The 14,786-nt window shown below is 44.1% G+C and overlaps 1 protein-coding gene across 1 annotated transcript in view; it reads right to left on the reverse strand.

Annotated features, from left to right (window-relative positions):
• LOC147033618 (uncharacterized) overlaps window positions 1-14,786 on the reverse strand; it is a 51,413-nt gene that overhangs the window by 30,559 nt on the left and 6,068 nt on the right. Inside the window, exons 4-5 of the mRNA XM_085851774.1 lie at window positions 8,904-9,009; window positions 3,270-3,370 (exon numbers count right to left, since the gene is read on the reverse strand). Of these exons, the coding sequence (XP_085707900.1) occupies window positions 3,270-3,370; window positions 8,904-9,009 (207 nt within the window). The remainder of the gene's footprint in view (window positions 1-3,269; window positions 3,371-8,903; window positions 9,010-14,786) is intronic.

Consider the following 14,786-nt stretch of genomic DNA (forward strand, 5'->3'; position numbering starts at 1 on the left):
ATTTCTGTGTGGGCGATTCGTGTCATGTCGTGGGGTTGGTGTGAAATATGTTCGCTCTCTGGGATGGCCTTGCTGGAAACGAAGTAAGGCGGTTTCTGGCAAAAGTTAGTGGGCCACGTGAGGGCTCGGGAACAATCGGAGCGGCTGATTCAGGTGATGACGTTTCACTTCGGGGTGGCCCTCCCCCCACGCTGCAAGTCCTATAAAGGTCGGAGAGGTCCCTCCGCCTTTCTCTTTCTCTCTCTCGCTCTGGCCTCGCCCTCGTCTCTCTGCACGACACGCCTCCTGCTGCCTGGACTCCGCCTCCTCGTCTCCGCCCACATGACATTAACCCCACCCGCCTACCTGGTCCCGCATACCACTCCATCCAGTGCGTGTGCCCTGGCGCCTCTCTGCTTAAGTAAGACCGCAGAAGATCGTTATTATTATTTTCGCGTTGTCTGCTCTGTGTCCCTTTTAGAAGTTGCTTGTTTATTTGCTGCACCACACCTCTCTCCCCTATCTCTGCACAACACACCCCAATAAATCTTATCGTACCACATACTATTCCTCGCCTATTGTTAATAAATTGCTATTAGGAATGTTCCCTGGTCGTTTTTGTCTTTTCCTCCATTGATCCAGCATGGTCCGAATCCTAGATTAGCCGGGACTTTATTCCAAATGATCCGTTCCTTTAAGCCGGTACGTCCTTGGCAGTGTCGCTCGGCTGCATCCGATCCGGAAAAGTGATCCGATCCGGTTCGGACAAGGAGGGCCGAGGGCGTGTTCCCCAGAAATTAAATCACGTGATTAATTAGGAAACCCGATTAACCCATAGACGGGAGGACCCCAGGTCATGCGGTTGAGTTGTTGGCGTCCACGGTCGGTTAAGCAACCCGCCGCGTCACGGAATTATCCGTGTGCGACGGCCTACAATTCCGGGGAGTCTGGTGGGAGCCGAGACAGCTTCCTCCACCTAGTGGTCTACTCACCTGACCCCCGGCCCGTAACAATACATACATACATACAAGATGAGAGTTTTAGTAATATATAGATAGATAATGGTCTGTCTGTCTTCCTTTGTTAATTGTCTTTTTCTCGCCATTATGATCGCAATATTACTACTTACTGCAGTGCAATATTGTCCAAATAATGCTTCAGAGGGTGTAGCAACACAGTTTGTTCCAGGTCAGGTCAGGTATGGGAGCATGTGCCAGAACAGCGCATCGCTGCGTCCACTTTTCGCCGGTACTCCAGGGGCCTCCGTCTGGCCATCCCCCAGGCAGATGCCAGGCCCATCCCCATCTCCTTGAGATGATGATCAACCTGCTGCAACCACGAGGCATGTGGTCGGCCCACTGGCCTCCTCCACTCATGAGACTCCCTCGCTGGTGAATCTGGTGAGCAGGATCAGCGTCAGGAAAACGAGCCACATGTCCATACAGCCGCAACTGACGTTCACGGACGATGCTGGTAACAAATCTCATCCGAGTCTCTCTCAGCAACCGCTCGTTGGACACAAAATCCGACCAGCGATAGCCAAGGATTCTCCGAAGAGACCTGGTACCAAAGGAATTAAGTCTCCATCTCAGATCCTTGGTCAGAGTCCAAGTCTCGCATCCATAGAGCAAGACTGGAAGTACCAGGGACCTGAAGACTCGGATTTTCGTCCTCCCGCACAGGTACCGGCAGCGCCACACCCCATGATCCAGTGAATCCATGACTCCCCAGGCCCGACCCAGACGTCGATTGACCTCTGACTCACAGCCAGCAGAGACATGAATATCACTGCCAAGGTAAGTGAATCTCTCCATGACCTCAACATCCTCACCACAAACAGACACAGACAGGACAGCAGCATCCAAGATGTCACCGAAAGCCTGGATCTTAGTTTTGACCCAAGAAACCCGTAATCCCAGCGGCTCTGACTCCTCTTTCAGCACCTCGAGGGCCCCTAAAAGGATGTCTAAAGTCTCCGCAAAGATGACTGCATCATCTGCAAAATCAAGGTCCGAGATCTTGACATTCCCAAACGATGCACCGCAGCTTGATCTCTCCGACATCCTCCCTAAAATCCAGTCCATACAAGTGCTGAAAAGTGTGGGGGCCAGTACACACCCCTGACGAACTCTAGTAACAATTGGAAATAAGTCAGAGATGGTACCACCACACTTCACAGCACTCTCAGTACCAGAGTAGAGTTCAGACATCAGATTGATGAGTTTTGGTGGCACCCCACGAAGACCAAGAATCCTCCAGAGGACATCCCGATTCACTGAATCGAACGCTTTACAGAGATCAACATAGGCTGCAAGCAGCCCCTGCCGAAACTCTCGTCTGCGTTCGGTGAGGACACGAGGGGCAAGGATACGGTCAATCGTTGACCTCTTTGGTGTAAAGCCTGACTGCTCTGGACGCTGGTGCTCAAGCAGATGGTGGCGAACCCTATCAATAATTATCCGAGCAAAGACCTTGCCGGACACTGAGAGCAGCGTCACCCCTCGGTAGTTGTTGCAGTCTTGGCAATCACCCTTCCCTTTCCAGAGAGGGACAACAAGGCCCCTCTTCCAGTCAGTTGGGATGATGCCTGTGTTCCAGGCAGAGCACAAAACTGCATGCAACGACACGAGTGCAGCATTTCCACCAGCCTTGAGAAGTTCAGCATGGATGCCACAGATCCCTGGAGCTTTGCTCCGTTTCAACTGGTTCACCGCAGCCCGTGTTTCCACAAGCGAAGGTGGACCACAGTTGATTCGAGGGTTGATTGATTCGGTTTTTCCCTTAAATTTACACCAATAGAAAAATATTCTGAAGGACTCCTAAAAATGTCATTAAAAAAAAAAAACTGTACACACTATCTTGGTGGAACCACGGACTACCGTGCCGCTGGCGTACAAGTCGTAAGAAGCTTGTTCCAACACTACTTTTATTAATTAATTACAAACAGACAAATGGTTTGTAATTAATCAACAAAAGTTGGGACACCTGTAGGAATTGTTTGCATCAACTTTCAAGGCTTAATTTACTTCCATTGCTGCAGAACATTGCAATAATCATGTGCAATACAAGGATAAAAGCACACTGGAATGTTGACCTGAGCTAAACCTTATAAGAACCTGTTTAATGTAATGAATGACAATATTTTAAGTTCAAACTGTGATTATTTTCCAGATAAATCATTCAATTATTTATCATGGTTTTCTCTTTCTTATGTAGTTCAAAACATTCCTCTCAGATAAATAAAAACAAAATAAACAAGATTTAATATTACTAGCTTTCATTCGCATTACCTTTCTTCCTTCTGCATCTGGCTATTGCTCGATTGATTGTGGTAATGTTACAAAAGTGGCGATAGCACTCGGCATGATACCCTGGAGTACAATGCTGCCTCCTGATAAGAGAGAAAAAATAATGAATTTGTAAAGGAGTAGTTACTTCTTTCTATATGTTTAAAAAATAACATTCAAGCAATGATATACACTCATCACTATATTTTATTAGGTAGTTAGGATGGGAAATGAGCAAGAGTGTAGATTACTAAGAAGAAGATAAAGTGGTAATCTGCTGTTTACACCATTTTTTTTGCAAAAGTGTGTAAAATTAACATGTATATTTTTTATGAGCACATTTATTTGGAGAATCATACTGAATTACACCGGCATAAATTTCCATATGCTATTTCAAGAAGGCACACAGATGCACACATGAAAGGAAAAAAAAAAAATCATGGAACACCCATTTTAAAAGAATCCAATCCAGGTATGCATATGTTAATTCATGATCCTCAGCAAGAGAAACTGTTCTAAGAATTTCACATAGAGGGGTCATACTCAGTCACAAAGACAAAAGAAAGTGAGAGAGAGAGGGGGAGAGAGAGAGAGAGAAAAAACCTCCAGGTCAATATATTAAGGTTGCCACTATGCTTGGTTCACGAAGGCAGAACAGGTCACAAACATTACTGGAAAGTCCAATTTAGTAAACATTTTTCTTTGCAATTTGCATGTAATTTGCATATGCCATGCTCATCTGTTTTTTTTTGTGAATTGAAAAAACTAGAGGGGACATGCATGAATCTTCACATAAATTAATGACACAACGATTGATAGTATGAATCGTATCAAATTATTCATTGCATACAGACTACAGTGGCTAGGTGATTAATCCTGAGATTCGTTTTTTCTCTTAAATTTACACCAATAGAAAAATATTCTGAAGGACTACTAAAAATGTCATTAAAAAAACTGTACACACTATCTTGGTGGAACCACGGACTACCGTGTCGCTGGCGTACAAGTCGTAACTTTGCTCGTGTTTGTTGTAGGCAGCAGAAGCTCACTACAAAATTATGCCAGCAGCACGGTATACTTTACATTGAAGTTCAATAATAATTATCAATGTACAGCCACTATGCATTAACATTTTTCGGTTGGCATTCCACTGCGACCGCAAACAACCCCAGTGTAGCCGCACTGCTATAGCAGGTTTTCCACCACATCGTTGATTTAATAGAATACATAGAAACTGCAGATGAAAACAATGGTAGTGTTGTGATTCATGTTTAGAATTTTAAGTTAGTCCAGACACCATACTAGTCTAGATTTCATTTAGGATCATTGACACATGTCACGGTCAGTTTATGATTGAACTTCGAAGGATGATACTGATACTAAGTGATAGCAGAATTTCGAGCAGAACATCCAGTCAGATTCATGACAGTTAGATTCTATAGTATAGTATCACTGGGTATTGATTTTCACCATTCTGTCAAAAATTAGTTAACGGTACAAAGGAGATCCTACCTTCTAGATCTGTCACATTCATCATCATCATCATGATCATCACCGGGCACGGCATCGGTGGCTACAGCAGCTGCAATCCCCACACCGAGCCTGTGCTGGCTGTGGTGTACTTGTAGCGCCTTGACAGCGACCTTACTTTCGGGGCTTCCTTCCACATCAATCCACTTTGCAGCACATTCCTGAAATTTCTTAATGTTTTTCTCACTAAATGGAATTACTTTGCTGTGGGTGTTGATGACATGCATAAAACAGAACCCCCAAGAACTGCCTTCAGAATCTTCGGCAGCACTAGCATCAGACGACATGTACGCCGCCATGACAGCTAGTGAGTTTACAACTTGCCTGAAACGAAGTGAGTGATTGGTTGTTGAGCGTGGTGCTGTATGTCAAAAGCGCTGCAATTTGACGATGTTTATAAGAAAAGTGTCACAATTTCGGGTGTTTTTTCCATATTTTGAAAAAATGTGCAAGTTTTGTGCTTGACAAGTTTCAGATATGATTTCTATAATATTTTCACACAACATATTATAAATACAGGTAGGTACACGAAGTGGGTAACGAAACTAAACAAAACAGGAGCTTGGCCCTCGGTCTAACCAACTCAATGCGTACTTCTTACTTGTACAAGAGCATCGACTCATGTCGGTGCAAAATGACAAACGGCGGCAGGTTTGTGGATTTCCAAATGGTATCGGAAATGGGGACCGGGCGTAGTGGCGTGCGCCTGTAATCCGGCGACTCGGAGGCTTGGGTTGGAGGATCGCTTAAGGACGGGGGCTCTGCACTGGGCAGGGTGTAGAGCAGCCCAGAATCATGGCGAAACCCAAATCCTGATCCCTGTGTCGTAAGAGGCGACCAGGGTTGCGTCAGGAAGGGCATCCGGTGTAAAACCTGTGCCAAATCAGTATGCGGATGATCCGCTGTGGCGACCCCTAACGGGAGCAGCTGAAAGATGAACAACAACAACAACATCGGAAATGGGGATGGATATACACAAGGAAGAAAGGAGAAGCAATATAAATGAGTAACAATGGCGTGGAGAGGAACAGAATGGGAACGAATAGGAAAGAATCGGCAGTTGTAGAAGAGATCGTCAATGGACATGGGTGAGCGCATGACATGAGGATGGGCTTCCCCAAGTTCCCATTTACTTGTTCGATGTTGCTGTTTTGATAGTTTCAGGGCCTCCATACAAAGCATTTCCTTGCACATGACACACTGAGGCCTCCCTTCTGACACATGTGAAGCCATATTTTATCTGCATTCTAAATGCAAATACTTCTGTTTTTTGACTGAATGTTGTGAAAATACTTTGCAGTTCATCTTTCTATCATTATACATACTTGTACTGAGTTTGATTTGCATCCCTTCAGCTGTTCTCAAGCATCACATTTATATCTGACATGACTTCTGACCTTTGACTTTTTAATGCTGAAATCGAATTAATTCATCTTCGCATCGTAATATATATTTATATCAAGTTTGGTCAAAATTCCATCACTGGTTCACAAGTTAGCGCGGTAACGGAACTTTTACCTAATGGGACCCGTGCCCTTTGACCTCTTCATCCCAAAATCTAAACCAGTGGTCCCCAACCTTTTGATCCCACGGGCCGCATTCACTACTCCCAAAGATGTTGGGAGCCAGAAAAAAATTGATGCATTTTATCGATGCAAATTGATTTGATTCCTCCCGGCGGTAAGCGGCAGTGGCCGGCAGCGGCATTGTGGAAGGCTTTTCAGGTCACGGCGCAAGCTGGCAGTGGCATTGTGTAAACCCCTTTAAAATTGCTACATGGAAATGTGTTTTGATTGGAAAGTCCTCGCGGGCCGCAGTATAGGGCTCCGCGGGCCGCAAGTTGGGGACCAATGATCTAAACAGTTCATATTTGCATCATGATAGATACTTGTACCGAGTTTGACTTCGATCCTCTCAGCCATTGTTTCGATATCATGATAACGAAAACATATCACAGACGGACGGACAAACAACCCGAAAACATAATGCCTGCCATGACTTCATCAGTGGAGGCCATAAACAAAAAAAAGAGGAATCCTTCATTTCTTGACAACTTTTACTTTTATACAATAAATAGTATAACATTTAAAACGTAAAAATTATATAATTTGGAAAAAAAACCGAATTCGATTGTCATCCTTTTCACCTTCATTGCAATTTCGCTCCACAGTACCTCCTGCACATCTACCTCAACCAACAGTATCTGCCAATATCCCTTACTCAGGTTGGATCTTTGGAAAATACTTATCCTGACTGAGCTTCTGGAAGAGGTCATGATCATTATTGGGTCCGGATCAAATACAGTAATCATATTAAGCTCCCATAAATCAACAATCATGCGATTTTGTCCCATCCTTCTTTCGAATTACCACTGACGATGAGGACGGCAAATTAGACTGCCTAATAACCGAGCTGTTAGCTTTAAGAATACAGGCTCCTTTGTAGTATGGTCTGTGATGACGAACTATTGTCATTAGAAAATCTGTAAAAACAGCTCGATACTCACAGACTAAGAATCTCAAATCCTCACTTTGAGCAATGGTGAGCTACCTGCTGCCGCTATCTTAGACTCACAAGCACTAATCTACCAATGAATTGCCATCAACAACTACATCCTCCGTGCTCGTTTCACCAGCCTCCACAACAGCAAAAATGACAGCAGTGTTGGAGCTGGTGGTATTGGTGTACTTAAGTCTACTTTGATTGTTTATGTTTTTTTCTTTGCAGGCATTATTGTGCATTTGGTCCACAAACTTCATATTGATAATCAGAATAATGTTTCACTTTTGGTGTAGTTTAAGATCGTACATGCAGAGCAGGTGTGTGATCATTGTTAATTTTTTTGGAGATAATATATATATATATATATATATATATATATATATATATATATATATATATATATATATATATATATATATATATATATATATATATATACACACATGTGCTTGATCAATCGCCATTTTACTTCATCAATAGATAAGTGGAACAGTAGAGGGGAGAGATGAGCTCATTAGAGGATACATTAATTATCATTACATTTTAACATGTGGGATTTAGATTGTTCCTTCTGAACGATGTTCAATAAAGGTTGTGCTTCATAGTTCCATTCTATACATTATATATGCATCAATGTTGTATAGGCCCATGCAAACTGATCCACAAGTATGATTACACTCTTGAATGCCTTCATAAAAATCGATATATGACAATATTTTTTGTTTTCAGTTTTCAAGGAAGACTGTTGAGCAAGAGGTTCATCCATAATTCCACATCAGTTTAAATTGAATCCTTTTGCTTCACTTCCAGGAATTTATGTTCAAGCAATGATTATATTTCTCGTGCATGATGGATGATTCGTGTGCGGAGCTTTTTTGCGATTGGTCGACATGATGTCTATTTTTGAGGTCGTTTTCTTCTATTAGTTTTTGCGATTTCATCACGTGTTGAGCTCCGCGAGTCATGTCTGGAGTTTTTTCTTTCTTGGATACATTTTTTAACGTTTCAAGCCCAATGTTTGGTGAGAACACAGCATTGTTTTATTTCGAAGTTGGTAAGTGGACCGGGAACAGAGGAGGTTATATTCGGCGTTTATCTCAATAGTCTCAAATCATTCCCTTGATAAACTTTTATTTGAAGCAATTCTTTCACACGTTGATTCTTTCATTTCAGGCTTTTGGTCCATTCTGCCTTCTTGTGTGAATTCGGTAATGTCTGCTATAACTGTAGGATGTAACAAATCCCTTGCCGCACACACAACATATGTATGGACGTTCACCCGAATGGACTCGCATGTGTCTCTGATAGGGTGTTGACTCAAGGAATGCCTTGCCACAGATGGTGCACATGTATGGACGCTCACCTGAATGAATTCGCATGTGTCTCTGACAGGGTGACGACTCAAGAAATCCCTTACCACACACTGTGCACGTGTATGGATACTCTCCTGAATGAATTTGCATGTGTACCAAACAGCGCGATGATGATGTGAATCCCTTACCACAAACCCTGCAGGTATATGGTTTCTCCCCCGTGTGGACCCGAGTGTGTCTTGTGAATACCCATTTACGACGAGAACTGTAAGAACAAACGGTGCATTTGTACTTTTTATCAGTAGAAACTGGTTGGATGCTCTTCAACGGAGTCTCAGGAGTGAAACTTTGAGAAGCTGAAGGGTATGGGGACTTCCTGATGAGCTCCACTTGTCTCCCTGTGAAGATCATTCAAACACAAATACCAAGTCAGTTCTCAGCCTCGGTGGGTAATGAAGCTTTGAATTTGCCCTTTTAGAATTTGCAAAAAATAAATGAAATCAATCTTCTGATGCAATTACTTTATCAGATGTCTTTTTCTTGTGAGATTATTATTTTATCAAACATGCCAGTGGAATTTCTGGGGTGGGGAAAAAGTGGTACTACATGTCATGAGCAGCACTTGCAATGAAGGGAAAGTTTGTTGAAGGTGCCATAACTAGCGAGCCAATCATTGTATGATAGCGGCGACTCTATCGAGTCCAAGTTTTGTGGTGTGCGTAAGTGTGTGAATGCGATCAATGACTTAAATGTGTGAAGAAATGGAGGACCAACGATTCTGTAGCTCACTTGTGTGGTTGCCAAAAAGTGGAGTGACGGATGCATCAGGGTAAAAATAAGAGCTGAATTTAGAATACACAATTTAGGTCAAGTTGTATTGACACGATGTTCACAGTAATGCAACTCCATGCTGTCTACGAGCTTTAGTTTTCAAGACATCGGCCACTTCCGGCATGATGACGTCACTTCATGTTGTGTCAACGTTTGCCCTATTTGATACGTTGCAACTTCAATGTGTCTATAATTCAAATTTTTCAATATATTGCGCACTATCTGTATTATGATGTCACTGGCAGCCATATTGTGTTTCAGATCAGCTTCTTTTAACAAAAATGTTTCCATAGGTTCTCTCCTATCCCTCATCGTTACCCGCATCCCTCGTTTGTCCATCGACTTTCTCCCTCTGCCATGCTGTTGGCGTTTCCCCTTTATGTTCCCTTTGTTATGTTGTGTCTTGATCTGCTCTGTGTCCTGTCTTTCATGAGCCTTGACCATGTATTAAAAATATATGTATTAAAAAAAGAGTAGTCAATCATATATTTTAAGTTCCGCATTGATCAGTTAGCAGTTTCAGTGAAAATGAATTTTAAAGGTTTCCTTTGATCCAATATAGCCGCCAGACAACATGACCAATGACGTCATTGTTTTGAAATTATATTTCCAACGTGCCATCGATCACATATGTAAAGGTTTGAATCAATCGGTTAAGTAGTTTCAGAGAAGAAATTCTTTAAAGGTTTTCTTATGTTTAATTACACCTGCCACACCATGTGACTGATGATATCATTGTTAACAGATGTTTCCCATGGAAAATCAATCATAAATTTAAAGTTTTGCATCAATCAATTCAGCAGTTTCAGGGAATTTCTGGCAGAGATATAGAAGAAGGCTTAAAAAAGTTTTCTTATGATCTGTGCAATGGGGAAGCTGCTTTGGCATACGGTGAGCTATCACACTGTGAGGTCGAAACTGTGAGGCATGTGAATAGTGGCATGGGTGTGGGAGAGGGCGAGTGAGTGCACATACATGGTGAGTGAGGAATGTGTGGCGTCTTTGTGCAAAGGGCGTAGAATAGACGAGGAGAAAGGGGGAATGCTAAAGGGGGAGAATTGTGGAGGAAGACAAATCCCACGTGAGCCCAACAAAAAGAGGGTCCAGACAAAGGAAAATTTGCAAGACCCCTATGAGCATTGGCAGAAGGGTTGGGGCACCAAAACGTGCAGGGATGGGTCACGTGGGGAACCAGGCATGCACAAAGGACCGTGCAGGGCATATGGCGGGCTGTGCTTGCGCAGAGTGCATGGACGAAGTGGGCGTGGCGACCGCGGCTGTGGGTTCTCAGTTAGGGATCCCGCGGATGTTCCGCAGAACGTGTGTTGGGCGTAGAGACCGAGGCTGGGTTTTCCGTGAGGAATCCATGGGGCCCTGCAGTTTAAATGTAGGCAGAGACAGAAGCAGGCAGGTTGACGAAGACGATCGATAGGATTTGAGGGATTTCATCGATGACGATTTAAATTGACGTATGAGATATTTCTTTTTAATTGGAAGACTGAGAAATTTGATGTTGTTCTTTCATATGCAACCTGTGGCTGCTGGTTACGTAATTATGTGGAAGTGCAGCTGTGCTGCTGATGCAGTGCCCCTGTTACCAGTAAGCTGGTATTCATTTTGCTGACCTCGGAAGTATGACAGGCTGTCATCCCACATGGTGTTACTTCAACGGCCCACCAGGGGCTCAAACTCAAGACTCTAAGATCTTAAGCCAGCCAACTTCACTGTAAAGCCAACACGATGCTTGATACACGAGATGTCTTCCCCCTTCTTCATCTTCCCATCCAGATGAGATTAAGAAGGAGTGAGGAATGAGTTATGAAGTGAATGTGAATGAGGTGCATGGACCTAAATTTTTAATGGATCACTTGATTGAGTGTGTTGTGTGAAGAGGGTGTAAATGATGAAGAGGAAGCATACTCCCTGGGAAGAGGGAATGCTCGTTTAGGAGAGGTAGATAGAGGGGATTCAGCTGTTTTGGAACGGGATGCCGTTCCGGTGTTGGTGCTGGCTGTAGCAAAGTTCATTTTATTTGCTGCACAAGTAAAATTGATGGGATGGTAGTGGCTCATTGGGTGGAGGTATTTGGTGAAGGGCACCCTGGGCGCTGGATGCACACCGGCTCGGAGCAGGCCAAAGGACACAGAGGGGCGCTCCAGATTTTGTTGAGGTGGGCCCGGGTACCCGGAGAGATGATCTGAGGTGCAATGTGCCAGAGAGGACACTTGTGGAAGCCAGCAAAGGCTCCCCAGAATTCGCCCGGAGCACAAGGTGAACTCAGAGGTAGCCCCAGCGGCCTGGGGGTCCTGCATTTGGAAAGTGTGTGAAGACTTACAGAGGGAGCCACTGCCCAGCCATTAAATTGTGCAGAATAAAATTGAGGGGGAGGCCCAAACCTGTGAGAGCACCAGCGTGTGGGACAGCAGGTAAATTGGTTACATAGAAACACAGAAGAGGGGGGTTAATGAGAAAGGAGAAATGTGTTTTAAAACTGTGAGGTCAGTTTGATATGCTCCCCCCTTTACACCACTTTTGATGTCTGCGTTTTCTGGAGATAAATGGAGTAGGGTAGTTGTGTGAGGAACCAATGCATCTAAAATTGTTAGAGTAGGGGTAGGCATGCCCTCGTCCTCCCAATTGGGCGACTCTGCCAGCAAGCTATGTGAGGCCACCCCACCTCATCGTTCAGAGTCACTGCACGTGCCTTGATATCCTCCCACGAGATAGCTTAGCTTAATGGGATTGGAGGGCCTGCGAGGGGTAGATTAGCTTGGAGGGATTTCGAGGGGCAGGAACCAGAGATTAGGTTGGAGGGACTCACAGGGCAGTTAGGAGTGGGATAGGTTAGGGTCAAAGTTGGATGTCCTACAACGTGCCACCACACGCTCCTGCCACCAACGATACCATCTGCCGACAGGAACATCTGCCGCTGGCTCATGACATCTGCCAGCTCATTCCATCTGCCGGCCAATCACTTGACCTTCCATCATCGGCCATGCCACCTGTCGACCCATGCAAACTGCAACATGCCATCTTGTCAGCCATGCATATACCTGCCATGTTCCCATTCTTGCTGCGTCATTTTTGCTGTGGGCCATAAAGGCCAGAAGACTCCACTCATATGATGGCTAAGTGGGCCAAGTTTCTTTCTTGTTTATTGGGCCACAATAACCATTACTTGTATCACTGTGGGCCACATAGAACGAAGACCCTGTTTGAAGGCCACATGGACACTTGATGAAAAACTCCAGCAGTAGAGAGGCCATTTGGGTCATGGGGAAGCACCGCATGCTGAGAGGCCCTGTGATCACTGAGGACAATTGTAGTGCCAGAATCCAGGGCCCTGATAGACAGCATTGGGGGTAGGGATCTGATATCAGATAGGGGACGGAAGAAACTCCATAAACTCTGCGAGGAGGAAGAGGAAGCCCTACTTGTACACTCACCCCAACCACACATTTTTATTTATGAATTACATCTGAATATAGCGGTACAAGTTATTGTATTAGTGAGTGGATGTGTAGCGCTATCTGAATGACACATTAGACTAGGGATGGACATCGTTTTTGAATTTTTGCATGTGGGTTTTCAGCTGGAGTAGGGAGTTGTATTGTTGGTAAGTGGAGTCAGGTCCCACACTGCTCCCCCACCCCCCACCCCCCTTTCTGGATGTACTCAGGAGAGTCTGAAGAATAAAGGTATGGTTTTTATGTTGAGGAAATTATTCCTCAGGGATAAAGGCCCTGTCACACCTTGACGATTTAGCCAGCGTATGCCTGACGTATGCAAAATTTGGCTAAAACGCTGGCACACGTCAAATACGTTATGGGTAAGTTTGTATACGTTAAGAGCACGCTGGCATACGTCGTAGTATGCTGGCATACGTCGTAGTACGCCAAGGTGTTAGACAAAGTTTCCATGCTTGAAATTTCCCGACGTATGCCAGCGTATGACTCACACGTTCCGCATAATGCTGGCCATAAGTTGTAGGCACGTTACGCGATCGTTGACACACGTCGACACACGTTACTTGTAAGTTACTCAAAAGTCAAAACACGTCGAGGTAATGTTTAGCGTACCCGAAACTTATTTATAACCTATGAGTAACATGTTGTCGTCACGTTACGCAATCGTTGACATACGTCGACACACGTTACTTGTATTGAAACGCGTCAATGTAATGGTTAGCGTCAGTGTTCCAGACTCGCTGTTTTTTTTTTTTTTTTTTTTTCTTCGGTATGACGGTGATGTTAACACTTCAATTTCTAGTGCGGTTATAATATAATATAATTAATAGGCTGCCGCTCAACGATTTAAATCATAACTGCACTAGAAATCGAAGTGTCAACATCACCGTCATACCGAAGAAAAAAAATAAAATAAAAAAAAACCAGGGAGTCTGGAACACTGACGCTAACCATTACATTGACGCGTTTCGACTTATGAGTAACGTACAAGTAACGTGTGTCGACGTGTGTCAACGATCGCGTAGCGTGCCTACAACTTATGCCAGCGTATGCGGAACGTGTGTCATACGTCGAGAAATTTTCAACATGCTGAAAATTTCTCGACGTACGACGACGTATGCCAGCGTGCTATTAACGTATACAAAACTTACCCATAACGCATTCGACGTGTGGCAGCTTGGTTCGGCAAATTTTTCATACGTCGGCATACGCTGGCGCACATGTCAAGGTGTGACACAGCGGCTTCACACTTCGATGTCTAGTGCGGTTATGATTTGAATCGTCGAGCCGCAGCCTATGAATAGCCTACGCCACCTGATCGTCGGCGATACGCTACCGCGCTATGCATAAGTTGGACTATCGTTGGGCATAGGTTGTGAACGCCGACAACACGCTCAGCATTCGTTGGTACAAGTTATCTATATGTGATTAAAACGTTCTGTGTACGTTACTAATACGTTATGCATTCGTCCAACACGTTATTATATGCCCAAAACTTAAAAAAACATCAATAGTTCAGCGAACGCCAGCATTTTACATACATTTTGAGACCTTGCCATACGCTGGCTAAAACGTCAAGGTGTGACAGGGCCTTAACATTGCTTCATATAGTTTGGTTAAGTCCTTAGTACGTGTAACAGAATAAGTGTAAAGTAATTAATTACATCCATCCATTGGGACCATACTCTGTGCAGAGAGTTGGTGCTGCCTAAGCAGTCTCCTTGGCTATTGGATACAATACTGGATGGGTCGCCACTCTGACACAGGATACCAGCAAGCTGGCACTCATTTTGCCGACCTTGTAAGGATGACAGGCCGAGTTAAGCCAACCTGGTATTAATTCAACAGCTGAATGGGATTTGAACTCAGGATCCTAG

The sequence above is a fragment of the Eptatretus burgeri genome, chromosome 2 (assembly GCF_056783735.1).
Source record: "Eptatretus burgeri isolate ZD-2024b chromosome 2, Ebu_testis_v1, whole genome shotgun sequence".
Lineage (NCBI taxonomy): Eukaryota > Metazoa > Chordata > Myxini > Myxiniformes > Myxinidae > Eptatretus > Eptatretus burgeri.